Source organism: Tachysurus fulvidraco, chromosome 16, assembly GCF_022655615.1.
Source record: "Tachysurus fulvidraco isolate hzauxx_2018 chromosome 16, HZAU_PFXX_2.0, whole genome shotgun sequence".
Lineage (NCBI taxonomy): Eukaryota > Metazoa > Chordata > Actinopteri > Siluriformes > Bagridae > Tachysurus > Tachysurus fulvidraco.
Window position 1 is genome coordinate 2,226,916 of NC_062533.1, and position 18,085 is coordinate 2,245,000.

The window sequence follows — 18,085 nt, forward strand, 5'->3', positions numbered from 1 at the left end:
TTTGAGAACTGGATCTTGTATCCTGGTGTTTTTGCTTCAAATTTATGTGAAAATCATCTTGTTTACTCGCTCACAGAAAACAATATATTGATTTAAAATTTCTAAGACACTTTTTGTTTGTAAAGGGCATATGCGAGTAGGTGTTAACTATCATGCATATTAATGTGATTCACACCTGAGAAGACAAAGGCCCGCATAATGAGCTGCATAATGAGCTGCATAATGAGCTGCATAATGAGCTGCATAATGAGCTGCATAATGAGCTGCATAATGAGCTGCATAATGAGCTGCATAATGAGCTGCATAATGAGCCTACAGGTAAGTGTGTGACTGAGAGGAGTTACAAGAAAGAATGTGAAGACAAAATAAATGTGTATAATTTGTGTTTGTAGTTTATTTAGAATATTTAACTAGTGCAAACAGTGCCAGACAAGAGATAAGTACTAAAAAATCCTAAAATCCACATAAAGTGCATGTGTGCAACCTAGTGCAAACTGTGCCAGACAAGAGACCGAGCAAACAGACACTAAACTACAAGACAGATGCTTAAAATAAATAATAAAGTAACGATATGTATACAAGTAACGATAGTGTGTATGACCAATACAATATGGCTCTGTTAAAATCTTTAATGGAATTTTTTTTAATCTTTAATGGAATCTGTTAAAACTTTGTGCTTCTTACAGCATTGTTTGGGGCGTTGATCTTGTTTGCATAGACCGCTCAGGTAATGTCCATATGAATGGTAAGCGCGCGGTAGGTGGGATCACATTAGCGATGAGGTCGAGCCAGAAAAACTTTACCTCTCTTTACTTACATACAGATTACACAAAAAGAGCATATTTGCTTTTCATTTAAAAGTAGTCATTTCAGACATTTCAGTCCTGTGAACCGACGTTCTGTATTAGGCATTAGACATATGCATCATGTTCGTGTGATAAGTATTGGCGGAGTTATCAGTTCATGTTTGTAACGTGTTTCAGGAAGATGGTCAAGGAGACAGAGATGTCTGAATGCACACCCTGGTTATTTTCTTTATTTGCCAAAAGCACAGCGTTTTGTTGCTATTATGAAGGCAGTCATATAAAAGTAGACCACAGTTTCGAATGATGTATTACATGTGTGTGTATGATTATGAATGACTGAGTATTTTAAATGGATTTCACGTTGAAGAGGAAAAAATGGCAGGCGCACCTTTGGACCCCATAGGGTTAAAGGTTTGGAAAGGACATATGACGAGGAAAATATGTGCTAACAAGACATTAAAAGGGCATCTACTTCACTTTACCATAGAGGATGACACGCACTCTCTTTGCATTTTTTGTTTGGGAGAAGAGTATGCCTGTTTGCTGCGTATTGTGAAAGGTTTCTTCTGCGTAAGTTTAAATCCCTCTTGGCTGTATTTTGTAGCCAAGCATCTGTGTTTCAGGTCCCACTGGGCTCTCATGGGGTTCGCAGATTGAATTAGTGGAATCAGTACAAGAGATGGGTCGTTCCCTTTCACTTGTCTTCTGAGCTGAATCTAGTCTCTCCATTTCAAATTCAAGAGCTCACATGGCGATTTCCCCTGACCTGAAAGAGAGTATTTTACTATCCGCATTGGGTTTTGCTCAGTGTATGTGAGGAGGGGCTTCTTCAACTGATCTGGAGATCCATTCCAGGAGCTAAAATTACATTGGCCTGAAGAGGAAAATAGTTTTGCCCCAGCCACTTCAAAATTTTCGACCATTGTAAAAATCATGGGTATTCGGCCATACCTGGGGTTGAAAAGACACTTGCAAGCTATCTCTCCCCTGCATTGCCAAAATGGAGGAAGCTTGCACTTTCTTCTAAGCAGTGTAGAGCCACCTCAGCCCTTGTGGGAAAGACTTACATGGCAGCAGGCCAAGTTGGTGCACCCCTACACACCATGATGGTCTTACAAGCCTACCAGACTGACCTGCTCAAAGAACTGAGGCGGTATGTGAGCTCCATCAAGCCACGGATCTTGCACTCTGTGCCACATAGCAAATGTCCCATGCCACAGGCTATTGAATGGTTGCACTAGTTGCACACAGACAGGCACCTGTGGCTTAATTTAACAAGGACAAAGATTGGTCCTTTCTCCTGAATGTTCAAGAGATTTCACCAAAGGGTCTGTCCAGCAAAGCAGTGTGTACTTTCATCAAAAAGCACGAGGAGATAAAACCAGTTGGTGGCATTCAGGATATTTATCCCTCACCGCAGTGAGAAGCCTGGTCCATCTTCCAGTCACTCCTGGCCCCCTCCCAGCTCACTCAGAGCAGGGAAAAGTGTGTGTTGTGGCCTGGGCCCCGTCATAGGCCGGTCAGACCTATCAGGCAAGAGAGAGTACCTTAGGTCAGTCATCTCCACCAGGTGGGCTAAGAAGGAATACTGACACGAGGGCTAAGGGTTTCTTCCAAGGCAGCTCCATGGAGTCGACCTACTGTCCGAAATAGTATTCCTTTTTTCATCCAGCCGCTCTGGGCCTGAATGCCCTGGTACAGATGTGACCGAGCCACTTGTTTTCCTTTCCCCTGGTAGCTCTGCTACCAGAAGTCCTAGCCAGAGTGTGCCACGATCAAGTCAACTTCTAGTGGTGTCTCGTTGGCCCACTCAAGTTTGGTCCGTAAACCTAGTCTCCCTATTAGACGGCACTAAATGGGAGATCCCTGTCCGGAAAGATCTCCACTCTCAGGTGCAGGGGTAAAATCCTACACCCTCACCCCAAAATGTGTAAGATCCAGTTCCTGGAGGCAGGCCTCTTATCTGAGGTGGTGGAGATTCTATTGAATGCTAAGGCTTCCTTTAGGAAGCAGTATGCTCTGTGCTGGGATGAATGCTGTTAGGACCCATTTTCTTGGGGCCTGTCCTGCTCTATTTTAAAGGTGTACATGCTTGCCATTGGTGTGAACCACAAACCAGTCTTTGGGGCCTTCTTCAGTAGGCAACCCTTGGTCTATTCTTTTCTGCCTGGGGCCAGGTGGCTGAGAACTTCCCTTAGACTGTGCCTTCCTTCCTGGTACCTCTTTCAGGGGTCCTGGAGGGGCTGCTGGAATCCCCCTTTGAGCCCATGGAGTCAGCCTCTAAGAAGTATATAACCATGAAGATGGCTCTGCTCATACTCTTGGCCTCCCTCAAAAGAGTGGCAGATCTGCAGGCCCTGTCAGTCACCCCCACCCTCCAAGAATTTGCCCTTGGCATGTCTAAGCTATCCTGCACCCCAAGGGTCCATTCATCCTACAGCTCCCAGGTCGTTCAGGACTATTGATGTTCTGTTCCCAGTCCACTCATGGTCTCTCACGGCCACTGACACAGTCATCTATTGGTGTGTAGCAGCGTGGGAATTGACATTCCCGTAGCATCAGCCTAGAACCTGAAGATAACGTATGTTTTAGCTCAGTGTTTAAGGAGTTTAGCTACTGATTGGATTGCCATGAATGTCAGATTCACCAAGCTGCCACTGTGGGGCCCCTGAGCAAGGCCCTTACCCCTCGAATACTCAGATGTATTAATTGAAATAAAATGTTTGGATCTGGATAAGGATATCTGCTAAATGGCAGAAATGTAAATGTATCCCTATTCCATGAGAAGGGAACAAGACCCTTACCACTCACTCACCACCCCCCCGGGTGTTCACTCGCGCTTCCTTCAGACAAATTAAAGCTGTAGTAATATGACATAGATGCCTTTATATAGACTTGCTGGTGCATTTTCCCTACATCACATGTCTTTTTCGAGCCATTAAATTGGTGTGTGTGCACACAGAACTTCCTCTTCTCAGGGAACTGGGTTACAAATGTAACCTGGTGTAGTTTTCTACATTTACATTCACAAACTATACCTACCGTTCCCGGGTTGTCTGAATTGTCATTGTGTTTTCGGATTTGTTAATTTGTTTTCGTGTTTGTTAATGTGTTTTGCACTTCTCGGCCACCGTATATATGATATATTTAATATTCAAATTACATATAGTGTTAAGTAAGATGAATAGTTGAGAAACGAAATGTGACATCATGTGCTTGGCAATGCTTTTAAAATCAGGAAGTGAGGTGTTTTTTCAGCATCAGCTTGAAATTTTTAGATCAGGCATCCAAGCTCTGTGTGGCTTTTGGTCTTCCTCTATTCCTAGAGGTGGAGACAGTAAGTGCTTGGCCCCCTTAATTGCTGCTTGCACCTTTTTTTTCTGTAGACCCTTTCAAGACATACTGTACATAAAAACTTTGGATTCATTTCTCTGGACCTCCATTAGGCCGCTAGGTGACGCTGTGGGCATGCAACGAGAAAAAAATGCTGTCTTCAAAATTAAAAGTTTACTGCAAGTGTGTTAATGCTTTTAATAACGTTTTTTGATGATTACAAGCTGTAGCAAAGTAAAATTAAAAGATTTCCCTTCGGTTTGGTCTATTTTTAGCTTAGTGGAAGCTATGACTTTGAGCTGATTGTGATATTAGTGCCATATGTTTACACATATTACTCAACAAATGCCATATAACTGTAGGAATAACACACTCAAACATAAGGATTGGCTCAAATGTAGAACAAATATTGTAGGTCATGTATTGTAGGTTGTGATGATTCAATCTTACAAATGGCAGAACACCACACAATAACCATGACCAAGTCAGTAAAAGAGGGTTTATCATAATAATGTGTGTGTGGATTGTATACTCATGCTTGTATACACAGTACTAAGTAGATCATTCCTAATCTTCAGGTTCTAGCATCTGCTACCTTGCATGCATCACATCATTGCTATCATTTAGCTGTTAAACAAGCCATCAATCGTCTGACTATCTGCTCTATGCAGACTAGGTCAGTGTGTAAAGACCCGCTATGGTGTGTGTTTAGTCAATAGAAATCTTGAAATCTCAAATATTGTAACATTTTGCCTGTTCCAGAGAATTATATTTAAATATTTGTAGAGGAAAGAGGGTGCATGAGGATGGAGCAGGTTCACCCTGAGTGAATGTGTCTGGAAATCCTGCTATATCCACAGAGTTAAGTGATTATTTCAAATGAAATAATAATAATAATAATAATAATAATAATAATAATAATAATAATAATAATAATAATAATAATAATAATAAATTGTGTTTATAGTGAAGTGACATACTGCTAAGTACGGTGACTCAGAATTCTCTTTAACCCATCCAAAGTACACACACACACAGAGCAGTGGGCAGCCTTGTTCAAATGGTGTCCTCAGTCGTGGCCAGCAAGAGACTCAAACCCACAACCTTTGGGTTACGAGTCAGACTCTCTAACCATTAGGCCACGACTGCCCCGTCAAAATGTCAAAACTACAATTTTCTGCAAGAGAAAGGCTTATATTGATCTTATTTGTGTGTTGTTTACCCACAATAATGACAAAGATCAGTTAATGATGTTCCATAGAAAAAGTGATGAGTTAAAACAGAAATGAAAATGATGTTGACTGAATTCTACACAATAAAAACATATCTGACTGGCTCATTTAATTCGTCTTAAATCATGGGTGTGAAAATCATTTATGTTTTATATTCTTAATTAATGCTCATAAATGTTGTTCGTCGATCTGAATGTAAATCAAACTTTACAGTAATTAGTGATCTTATGGATAAATGTACACATTGAGCATGAGGATTTTCATTAATATTAACTTATAAATGCTTGTCCTAAAGATTTACTCAAACCTCACTGATAAATGAGGCTGACTTTATGCCAAGGTTCCATTTTCACTTTCTTATAAAATCAATAAATAGCAAAAATAAAAATACCACTTTGAGATTACAAAACATCATATTTAAATTTGTTGTCAGGGTAAAAAACTGTGCGAGGCTTTGAATACAGCAGTGTGTGTGTATGCAGCATGTATGAAGGGCATTGAATGTACAACTAGTTTGCCAAGAATGAGGACTGACTGAAAATAAACACAGTTTGCACACCGAGACATTCCTTTATGTTCAGGTGTAACTGTGTGTACAGAACTACAATGTGTAAAAGCTTTAAAAGCTAAATCTTAAATTAGTCTTGGGGGGTTTTTCTATGGTTTCTTGTAAGGCAAATTGAATGCTCCTTTTGGGAAGCGGTTAAGTAGCATTTCCTATGACCTGATCTGTTGTAATAACATCTGTAAAAACTACTAGTCTATGTGCACTACTGTCAAGGCATCGTCATTGTGGCTTCAGTACGCAGTTAGTTCCAGGTTTTCCCTGTGGTTTTTATTGTTCATGAAATGTGGCATTTTTACTGCTAGCATGGAAATTGGCCACAGTCACAAAATAGTGACTCCTACATACACTGAATGATATTGTGTATGATTCCTGTGCAATGCAGAGAAAGACATAAATATTTACATGGTTAATGGCATGTAATGGTTCAGGACATAATTCCAATAGACCAAACGGAAAGCACGTGTGTGTGTGTGTGTGTGTGTGTGTGTGTGTGTGTGTGTGTGTGTGTGTGTGTGTGTGTGTGTGTGTGTGTGTGTGTGTGTGTGTATGTATGTGTGTGTATGTGTGTGTGTGTGTGTGTGTGTGCGTGTGTGCGTGTGGTTGAGCTTTTTTTTTAAACTGAATTCACACAGAATTGATGTTGAAGTTAGTTGTATTCTTAGCAGTCTGGTTCCTCTATGGTTAATAAATAATGAGGAGTAATAAATAAATAAATAAATAAATAAATAAAGGTGAGGAGTCAGACTAAAAGAGACGGAAATTCCGTAGTTTACGTTTATGGACTTGACTCACTGCTGTAATATAAATTATCCATACTCTGTCTAAATTAGAAGTTGCAGTATGTAAGAACAATTTAAAACGGTATAAAACATATTTCCATTCTACAAGTCTGGATTTTAATGTCCAAAAATAGAGTTCCTAATCTCCTTTTGTAAACAGAAAGTGTGAACAGGGAAACGTACTGATTGTATATTTGTTCACTACAAAGGAAGCCAGACAGAAACCAGCTCAAGAGGACGAGGGGTTTTCTCCTTTTGCGACATGTTGGGTAATGAGATGTTTGACCTCAATGAAATCTTGAGAATGTTCCCACCCTCAGTTATCCACTCAGGAGAGGAAGGCTAACATAACAAACTATTATCACTATTATCTCAGAGAGTTATCCTAATAATCGATCACAAACAGTTCACAGTAAAAAAAAAAAAAAAAAGCATTAACAATTTCCTGAAACACAAAAGCAGGGTAGTAAAATATTTCACTGTTTGCCGATTCAGCTGTGGAATCTGGTCAAAAAAAAAGTTACGTTAAGTAGGCAGACAGGTATGCTATTCACCTAAGGCTTGTCCATGACACACCTTCACAGGAAGTGTTGTATTACACTATCATTAAAAAAGAATGGTGTGTGTGGTGTACATGATGTCATGAGGTCAACTCAACACCTTCAACACGTTCACATAATAGTTATAGGAGAATAATTCATATAATAATTAAAATCAAGTCAGGTTGAAATGCTTGTCCGCATTTTGTAATATAATCACAGCATTTTTACCGATCGATATTATTAGTCATTTTCATTCATTCATTTTTGATTCAATATACAGTAGCATAGTTACTCCAGGGAGACAGAAACCGAAGTACCCTGAAGAAACCCAGACATGGAGAGGACAGGTGAAACTCCACGCTGTATTCATTTACTTTTAGGACTATTTCTGAAATTATTGCAAAAGTACTGAGCTACGATGAAGAAACTGTGAATCATACGTCAGACAGAAACCGGTGACTGAATCGGCTGGTATGTACAGTACAGCACAGGAGGTCGATTAAGTCAATTTATCTTTAATTCTCATGCATTTTCACTTCCATCTCAGTGTCTTTCTAGTTTTGTCATCATGACAGAGTGCTAAGTTTAGACTCTACTAAACTGGCATGAGTTGTATGCTTCGCAATGTTAAGTGATCTGGAAAAGGATGTAAGACTGACTAAGTTGTCATGAATGTATGTGCATGAGAAGATATTCAGATTTCATCACCGTTAGATGTACTGCCAGTATGCTAGGTAAGTCTATCAGAGGCCTTATATGGTTTGGGAATATGGCAGAAGGTGGAAATACTGGCAGCGCTGGCAGTGCGGTATCTGGGGATTCAAACAGTCATGTAAACAAAAGTCTGGAAAAGTCTTACATCTGGAATTTCTCCTTTCAGAATAAGAAAGGACATAGAACTAATAACCACTAATAATATTGCACAATGATGCTTCATTGTTATAAAGTCCTCAGAATTCTGCACACGTTCTTTCATTTTTTTCACAGCAGTGATCTCTGAAATGACAGGATGGTGACTAGATCAGAATAAAGCATTCACTCGGAAAAATGTTTTGACTCACATCCTCATCACGTCTTTGTGGGGTTTTTTTTAGGATTTATGCGAAATGGTGTTTTTTTTTTTTTAAACTTCCAACTTACATCTTGTTCTTCCAGTTTCAAAATTTCTAACATTCTACTTTAACCCTTGGTCATGATGACACATAAGCATTTCCATGTTGTTCACCTTCATGTCTGATGTTATAACATTAGATTGTTACGGTGTTAAGGTGTTATAAAGATTGAGAGAGATTTTATTATGCAAAATGTGAATAGCAATGTCTTGTTTCATAATGCTCATTAGGGATAGATGTTAGAGATACTGTATATAGTACGTTAATTTTAAACTTTAAACTTTAATTTGGTAACTTCTTTCTATGCATCTGTAAACCTGCTCTGAGACGTTGTGAATTGTTCTACAAATAAATTGAATTTAATTGAATTTTTTTCACATAATCAAAACATATTTCATATAAAAGTTAATTTACTAAAATCTACTGTTTCTGTTGTTTAGCCCGTTAGGTACGTGGCATTGAGTTTGCTATAGTTAGCGTTTAATTTATAACATACTAATGACAACTGCCATAACATTTATGATACGATGTCTTTTGTATAATAGTCGGTTACGCTCCATGAATGTGATCGAATAAGCCATGTACCTGGTGTGCTGATATTTAGTATACAGTAGTAATAGTATATCACTGTGTGTATGAGTCTCCTTGTCTGATTTCTCTGCATAAAATTCCACTTCTTGCAATTAATTTTTAAAATGAAACTACGGGTAGTTTCTGACTAGTAGTTAGTTAGTTGACTAGTACGGGTAGTTGCTCACTATAGGCAGTACTAGTAGACTAGTACGGGTAGTTGCTCACTATAGGCAGCGTGCAACAATTTATCCAGCTGTGGTTTCTGGAAACGTTTTCATTTAACAAAATACAGTCATAAATAGATTTTATAGAATTGTTGTATAAAAGCAACATCTCACTCACATGATCGAATATCTACAGTTAAATAACAGCCAAACCTCACTTAATATATTAGTTCATTTTATTTTAATGTAATATTTCATTTAGTAAGCACTGTTTTCCGAAACACATTCTTCTGTCCCAGAATATCTGAGCAGATGAAGGCCACAAGACACATGAAAGAAGACAATATATGGAATAATGGAGCATGTAATATGAAGTGATTTAAGCCCATAACTGTCATTACCGAAACCCAGGAGCAATGTGAAAGCATGACTTCATATGCGTGAGAGAGAAAAGGAGTAGAGAGGGCTGAAGGCAAGTAGTAACAGGTTCACAACTAGGTTCCACCTAGATGAGAATAAACACTGGAAAGTAAACATCCTGTGTCTTGGTCTCTCACAGACATATGAAGGACTTCATTCTACAGTTGCAGAAGTGGAACCTCACATGAAAAGGTCTCAGTCTGTGCTGGTGCACTGAACACATCAGGGAAAACATTTTTACTCATAAAACTTTAATTAAAATCAAAAAGCATTGTGACATATATACAGTTAAAGCCAAAAGTTTACACACACATAGGATAAAGATATTCATGACTCCAAACACTCCACATTTCATGTTATCATGCATTTCTTTTGTTAATCGAATAGTGTATTTATACTGCTCATAAAAATAAAGGGAACACTTAAATCACACATTGGATCTCAATGAATGAAATAATCATGATGAAAATCTTTATATATATATATATATATACACATTGTGTAATGCATTGAGAAAAAAATGAAATCCAAAATCATCAACTAAATGAGGGCTTGGCTCAAAATCACACTAAAAGCAGCATAAAAATGTAAATTAGTGGTTGATCCAATTTGCAGGAATTTCATCACAGTAATTTGTAATGTAAGTCAGTAGTGTGCATGCCCCCATGTGCCTGAAATGCGATGGGACACGGTGGTGCTACTTGTCGGCTTGAGATGCTCCAATACATGACGTCCCTGAGTTTCTCAATTGGATTCAGTTCTGGGGAAAATAAGGGCCAGTCAATGGCATCAGTGCCTTCATTATCAAGAAACTTAATCCACACTCTAGCTACAGGAGGCTGGGCACTGTAACACACCAGGAGGAAGCCAGGGCCAATTGTACCCACATAAGGTTTGACACTGGCTCTTCATCCCGGTACCTAAGAGCAGTAAAAGTACTGTTTGCATGCATTTGGAGCTGTGCAACCATCCAAGGATATTCCTCCCCAGACCATCACTGACCCACTGCCAAACTGGTCATGCTGGATAATGTTGCAGGCAGCATAAGAAGACTAATATACATGGTTGGTGTTATACTATGATGATTGAGTGTTCTTCAGAGGACACCTTTAACCACTTAGAGAGGGAATTATTTAAAGTTTATTTCACTCTTTTAGAATTCCAGTGGATGTAAAGTTTACACACATGATGACTGTGTCGTTAAATAGGCTTTTAAAAGCTTCTGATTGTCCATTGGTCTTAGTATCCTATGGGAAAATCTAAGCCTCCCTATCAGATGTGCTAAACGACTTGAGTGCTCAGTTTGAGGTGCAGAACAATGTGGCGGCAAGAAAGACCCTCTCTCCTCCCAATGACCAGGGGCTACAGTTGATGTGAGGAAAACTCTACACAGTTGTTAACCCTAGTTAGGACTCTGGAGTAACCAAAGCTTGCCTATGCACCTTCTGGAACACCCAGACAAAAAGGAATTACAGTAATTCGACCGAGAGGTAACAAATACATGAACTAAAGACTGGATACAATAATCACATCAACATCTTTTACTGCTGCACATGATGGAACAGAAAGAACATTCAGTGTTATGTTCTGGCTGCATGTGGTCCTTGTACAAGTACTTCTGTCTTGTCAAGGTTAAGAAGCAGGGAGTCAATAAGCAATAAGGCACAAAATAACCACTATGGAAGAACAAACTCTGAAACTCAGACAATGATCATAAATGTATTTCCGCAGTTGTTACAAAATGGCTCCAAGACAAAGGGAAAGTGTTGGACTATCCATCACAAAGCCCTGACCTGAATCTCAGCCTAAGTGTATGTACAGTATTTAGTAACTGTAGCATGACAGACGATTACTATATGTACAGTAAAATTTCTCTCCAGTTCTGAAGTTCATTTGACTTGTGAAATAGTAATAGTAATAAAGGCACATACAGTAATTTGAGAGAGCTTCCTCTTCTAATGAGAAAGCACTGGTCCAACTATGTCATCTTCCGTTCACCCACGCTGACATTTCACACTCATTAAACACTTAGAATGATGGCTGTATTCTGTGCTAAATTACTGGGCTGCTTCACAAAGGGTCACTAGAAATAAAGAATGCCATTCATTTCCGCTAGGCTTAGTCTAGCAGTACCGTGTTTACTGATCTGGGTTCAGTGTCTAGCGTGTTTACTGATCTGGGTTTAGTGTCTAGCAGTACCGTGTTTACTGATCTGGGTTTAGTGTCTAGCAGTACCGTGTTTACTGATCTGGGTTTAGTGTCTAGCAGTACCGTGTTTACTGATCTGGGTTTAGTGTCTAGCAGTACCGTGTTTACTGATCTGGGTTCAGTGTCTTTGATAAATCAATACCGTCCTTTATAAAATGTCCACTTGTGTGGTATTGTGGTAAATGCAGACAAACAAGTGTTTATTCAAATTATGTTGTATTTAAACTGTATGTTTAATATATTTAAAAGTTGTGCTAGTCATTAGGAGTAAAATATTAACACATATTAACACTGGGAAACATAATAAAACTAAATAATACTGTGTACAGTCCTGCGTACTGTAAACTAATAAAACGTTATTTAGCTATCTTAAACCGTTTAAAGTAGACAGAGGACGATATTAGCACATAGACCAGATATTACACATTTATACACATTCAGTATTTTTTCAGCTTGTGCGGTAAATGAGTCAGAAAGCATCACACACTACAACAAAATGAGGGTTAGGAATATTTTATACAGAGTGCAGGCATTCATTTATTTATTACAAAGAAGAAGAAAAAACACTGGTAATGGTTATGCACTCGGTGTGAAAGGTGTTGTTCTCTCTCCTATATCAATAAGATATACCCAATCACAGGCTTCTCTATACTTATACCTCATGTATTTATCGATGGCAGTTCCTGCTCTCCTCTAAGTGCATTTATCTGCCTTGTAATGTTGCATTAGCACAAGTTTGATAAGATACTGAAGGTGAATGGGAAGAAGAATTTGGTCGTCTTGCTTACACCTAAAGTTACTGGGAGAAAATGTTGTAAATAATGCTAAATATCTGTTCAGGAGTAAACTGTAAACTAAAGTTGTTCAAGTATTATTTCCATAAAAATAAACAAAACAGTGTAAATAGTGTCATCAATGTTAACAACTGGGATCACAGGTACAAAAATATTCAATATTTTACAATGTACAAAGCTGAACTGTTCATTTAGTTCTACATGTGCTGTGGCGCTCTAACCAGTACGGACCTGGAATGAGTTTCCTCAAAGCCTTACACAGAATAAAATCATCATTTCGGTAAAACAGTCTTTACTCTCTCAGATTCTCTCATAAGTTCCTTATTACACAATCGCAGCTTTTGTCTATGCAGTACATGGAAATGATTTTATAATGACATTCTCCCGTGTCACCCACATAGGGATGAGTTTCCCTTTTGAGTCTGGTTCCTTCCTCATATCATATCAGGGATATCTTTCTTGTCACCTTTACGTCTTACTTGTTCATTAGTTATGAGCTTTTATGGCATTTGGCAGATGCCCTCATCCAAAGTGACTTACATTTTTATTTCATTTTATACAGCTGAGCATTTGAGGGTTAAGGGGCTTGCTCAGGGACCCAGTGGTGGCAGCTTGGTGGACCTGGGATTGAACTCACCATCTTCTGGTCGGTAGACTAACACTTTAGCCACCAGGATACCACATCCCCCACAAACGGAATTTAATATATATTTCTGTAAAGCTGTCCGTTAATAATAGCACTATACAAATAAAATGTAATTAAATCCATTTGATTTGATGCTTTTTGGAAACTAGACCAAGAACAGAATGAAGGGTTTTGTCAGATATCACCAGATTTTACCCTTTTCGGACACATTGAGCCTCAAATGAACACGTTTCAAAAGCATAATTTAACATAACATTATTTTTAACATCCTTTTTTTTCTGTCCTAAATTGTTGTGCAATATTCATTTTGTTTACTACACAATTATACAGTGAGAGCTCAACTGACACATCATAATCCTTCTATCTACAGTTCAAAGGCCTAATAAAACATGATTATTATTCTGAAATAGAATATTTTTAGATTTACAAATATTTATAGTACATTCATTTAAAACACGGCATCTTTCTACACCATTTTAAATGAAATAAATTAAATAAATATGCAATAAATAAATAAATAAATACAGGTTTCTTTTTCTATACTGATCTCTGTCAAGAATCAATCACAGTAGGGGTTAGTCAGAGCTCGGACGTCCGCTCTTTAAGTAGAATTGTTGGGTTGACATCTTTTGTACCTGAGTGTGCTGTGCTTGCGTTGATTGTCGTCAGCACTGAGTCCTGTACATCGGGCACGTGAAAAGACACAACAGGACAAGGCCCCTTAACGTTATTGCACACTAGCTTCTGCAGCGAGGCTGTGTTGACAATGTTAAAGCCAACTTTGCCACCAAATGTGCTGGGCTTCCAGTACTCGGGGGAGCAGATGGGGTTTCCCATGAGGCCTTTCAGTGAGTATGGGGCGCCCATCTCCACCATGGTCTCTCCAAAGATGGAATTAGGCCGTGGCTTTTCAATAAGCAAGCCAGCATACAGCTCCATAGCATCAACATCTCCATACAGCTCCTCCAGCCCAGCCGCCATCTCCTTTTCACCTGAATTGTACATTAAGCTCTGTTAGTCAACCCAGTCAAACAATACTGACTGGTATTGTACATCCTGAGGAGGTCCTATGTTAAAAGTATACTCCTATAGAAATGCTAATTTGGCTAGCAGTAAGCAATGCTAACAGCTTTATCATTAGAGTTTGCCCTAACATCATCAGTTGAAGTATTAGCATAAGTTGAAATAAACTTGACTCCATAGTGACATCAGTTATCTCTATGCATTTGTCATCATTAGTGAGAAAAGGACTGAGAGTTAACACTGTTAATCTGAACATTGACTCATCTCCTTCAAATCCACCAAATTACAAGATTTAAGTCCTTTAATCCAATATATAACATGTATGTCAACATGTAAAAGCTTTACAGTGACAGAAGAGTTTTTGCTTCTCTTGGACTCCAGGCAAGTCGACACAAGCAAAGCAAAACATGTTTATACTATTTTTTGGCAGATTGCTGTTTGGAAAAGCTGCTTACAGAGTTTCATTATTATGCAAGGCAGTCAGGCCACATCCAACACCAGTCAATCTACTCCAGTGCAGCTTAAATCTCTTTGTGGTAAAGGTAAACTGTTTTAGTTGTATTTTAATAAGGTTGTAGTAGGGTTTGGAATAAAAGCATCTTCTGACTCATATGTTATCATAAGACTTGGAGTTTACTTTCTCACCTGTCAGCTCTTCAAATGAGGCATAAGGCTTCATGTTGAAGCGTTTCCTGTAAGCATTGAAAGACTGGTAGCGCATCTGTCTGCTATTCTCAAGCGATTTTGTTGCCACCATCATCAGTGCAGGCGGGACATTGTAACCACCGGCAACCTGCAGAATAATTGAATGAACGTGAAGAAATAAATTTAGATACTGACTGCGTTCAACCCATAGACACTTAACAACTAATCACAAAACTAACACATCTATAAGTGTTAAATTAACAACAATAAATGATTAAACAGGCTTTTGTGTGTTTATCACTGTCAAATTTTGAAACCTAAACTTGAAAATTTAGCAAAACTACTTAATGGGTAATTTTATCAGAATCAGAATGAGGTATATTGCCAGGTACTGTAAGGTCTACATGTAAGTAATGTGCTAAAACCACAGGACCACTTTTGGAGACACTGCGTACCCTGCCTGCTATCTGCTTGGAGAATGAATCCACCAGGTTGCTTATGCCATAGTCTGTCACCATGGTGGTGTTATAGAGGAACTGCTTGTAGCTGTAGACATCACCCTGGATGTGGAAGTTGTCAGGCATGAGCGGGTGCCAGTGATAAAGGGTATTAAACTCAGAGGAGATCCGGTTCTGGTACTGGAAACGCTGGTTAAATAGGAGCTCTGGATCAAATTTAAGCTTAAAGTGGTAGCCGCTCAAGTGCTGCACATATTCCTCAATTACGATCTTGATGGTCTCACCTAAAGAAAGGAATGAGAAGAGTTTGCATAAATGGCTTCCAAACGTGTAACCTGATACACAGCCTAAAATATGTTGAAAGAGGTGTATGAGGATATGTTTGTGGAGGAAATATCTGAATGAAATATTTGACAATAGGGCATTGTCTGCAGTGAGGAAAGTAAAGGATGAAAATAGCTGAAAACCACACATATTTTTACACGGAATAAGGCTGAATTTTCCGTTAAGAACATAAAGCACATTATTATCCTGTTTGTATAAAAGTTCTCTCACCAATCAAGATGAGTCTTGTGGTCTGAAAAAGCCTCTCATCATCCCAATCTGGATGTTCCTGTATAAGAACATCACACACACGGTTGTGTTCCCGAAGCCAGATTGTAGCATACATTATGAGGCCTGGGACCAGACCGAAGAATTCGTGACCTACAGCAAAGCGATGAGACTCAGGCACATGCGGTGGATAGTGCATATCAACCTGAACTTCACTTACTAGGGGAGGATAAACCTCTCCATCCAGAACCTAAAGAGAAACATATCTTCAATATTCAACATGGTCATATGATGAATAGACCAACACGATAGTCACATGATGAAAGTGATCATTATTAACCCTACCTGATATTTTAGCTTGCCATCCTTAAAAAGCCGGAGCTTATGCTGACGTTCTAGGTCCTCACCATAAATGTGATTCAGATCAACCTAAAGAATGTACATTATTGGAGTTATAAAAGATGTGGATCGATGCTATGGTTCAATTAATGCCTGACACCTGATAAAGTAAAAAAATAAAATAAAAAAGTCTAGCCATTCAAATAGCATCCAGTCTGCTGGAGGGTCCGGACTCACCCCGTGGTTCTTGGCCTTAGTGAAGGCTGGACCTTTCTTCATGTCAGTTTTGAAGAACTGGTGTGTGAAGTGCTGAGCAAAGAAGGCAAACATGAGACTGGTACGCTGTGGGTCAGGGATAAACTTCCTCCTGATTAGGAACTTTTCCACCAACACTTTCACATCAGGCAGCTCTTTTTTACCTGCAAGAGCCCAGGTACAACAGTTAAAGCAAATTACATTACAAAGGCAAAGGCAACACAAATGCACACTACTCAAAATGTTTGGAAGTCTTTAAGTCTTATGTCAGTTAAGCTTTTCTAAACCCATTTATCACATTCTGCACGCAGTCTAGTTCTATTATTGGCCTAGAGGCATATGATGTAATACTCATATAAGATTGTTCATAAGCTTTCAAAAATGCTAAAGAACAGGTTTGGATTGTGACGCTCACCTGCAACTCCCATAGGTGTTGGGCAATCCTTGGGAACAGGAGGTAAAGTACGTGTGAAATAGGACAGATTGGAATAGGCTTCCCAGCTCTTGTAACCATAGTCAGCATTGAAGACTGGCGGACTTTCAATTAAATGGGAACGTGCTAATTGAAGAGAAAAGAAAATAGCATGTCAAAATATATTATACTTCAGAGACTTCAAAGTTAAGAACAATTAGACCTCCGAGTTTTTACTTACATGTTAACACATAACGCATGACGGAGTCTCGCAGAACTGGAATGTTGCTGATGATGTTCCAGAAAGCTCTAAAATGCGTGAGGATGTAGTGCACTGTGTTTGGTGCGGGTTTCAGCGACACTTTCAGCCATGTGAGGAATTCAGCTATTGAGAAAAAAACATTTAAAGTCATATAGTAAACAGTTTTAAAAGCAGGCTGTTAATTGTTCAATCTTCTTTATATTGCTTTGTCAATACAACAAAGCATACTTACGAATTGTGCAGTTTTGCCCATAATATCCAGTCCGTGTGCAGTCACATTCATAAGAGTCTTGACCAAGACTTGTACACACACCAAGATTTTGGCATGGCTGCGAGCAACAAGGGTCGGCTGAAATCAATACCCAAATACAGGTTATTCCTTTTTCCTTCTTCATAGTATTGGATTAAACAGTAATACACCACAGTTAGTCAGTTAGTTATGGCTGTCTAGGTTTAACACAGCATTATGACATAAATGGATCATATCAAAGGTTAGAAATAAATTGATGACTTTAAGATTTTCACTTACCTCCTTTGCAAGCCAGGACACCCAGGGATAAAAGAAGGAACAATCCAGTCTTATACATTCCAGTGCTTTATAGTGTGTTGCACTTTTAATTTTTTTCCACGCCAGCTGAAATCTGAGTGAATGAACTTGGTTAAGCAAGTAGCTTTTATACTTCAAGTGACGCAAATGGAGTTGTTCAATAACCAGTTGGCTCCCTGCGTTCACTATAAGCGCACTACACCCTATACACGCGATGCGCCCTGTGTAGCGAACAGTGGAGACGTGTTTGTGACCCAGCCGAGATTTCTGACGATAGTTAGTGATGAGTCACAGCAAGAGCAACAGCTCGGAAACCCTAGTGATTAGAGACGCTGGATACAGCTGTGATTGTGCAGCACGGTAACACTTACACTCCCCAGTGATGGCGTGGAGATCATCAGCACCGAGGCGGAAA

The 18,085-nt window shown here is 39.0% G+C and overlaps 1 protein-coding gene across 1 annotated transcript; it reads right to left on the reverse strand.

The window, feature by feature from the left end:
• Positions 1-12,701: 12,701 nt before the first annotated feature.
• Positions 12,702-17,800, reverse strand: ptgs2b (prostaglandin-endoperoxide synthase 2b). Its single transcript, XM_027154265.2, has 10 exons — positions 17,653-17,800; positions 17,356-17,472; positions 17,103-17,246; positions 16,865-17,008; positions 16,432-16,613; positions 16,201-16,284; positions 15,859-16,105; positions 15,301-15,587; positions 14,846-14,993; positions 12,702-14,169 (listed from the first exon to the last, which is right to left on the reverse strand). Exons 1-10 carry the CDS (start codon positions 17,708-17,710, stop codon positions 13,757-13,759), a joined length of 1,824 nt encoding a protein of 607 aa, XP_027010066.1. The 5' UTR covers positions 17,711-17,800; the 3' UTR covers positions 12,702-13,756.
• Positions 17,801-18,085: the final 285 nt, after the last annotated feature.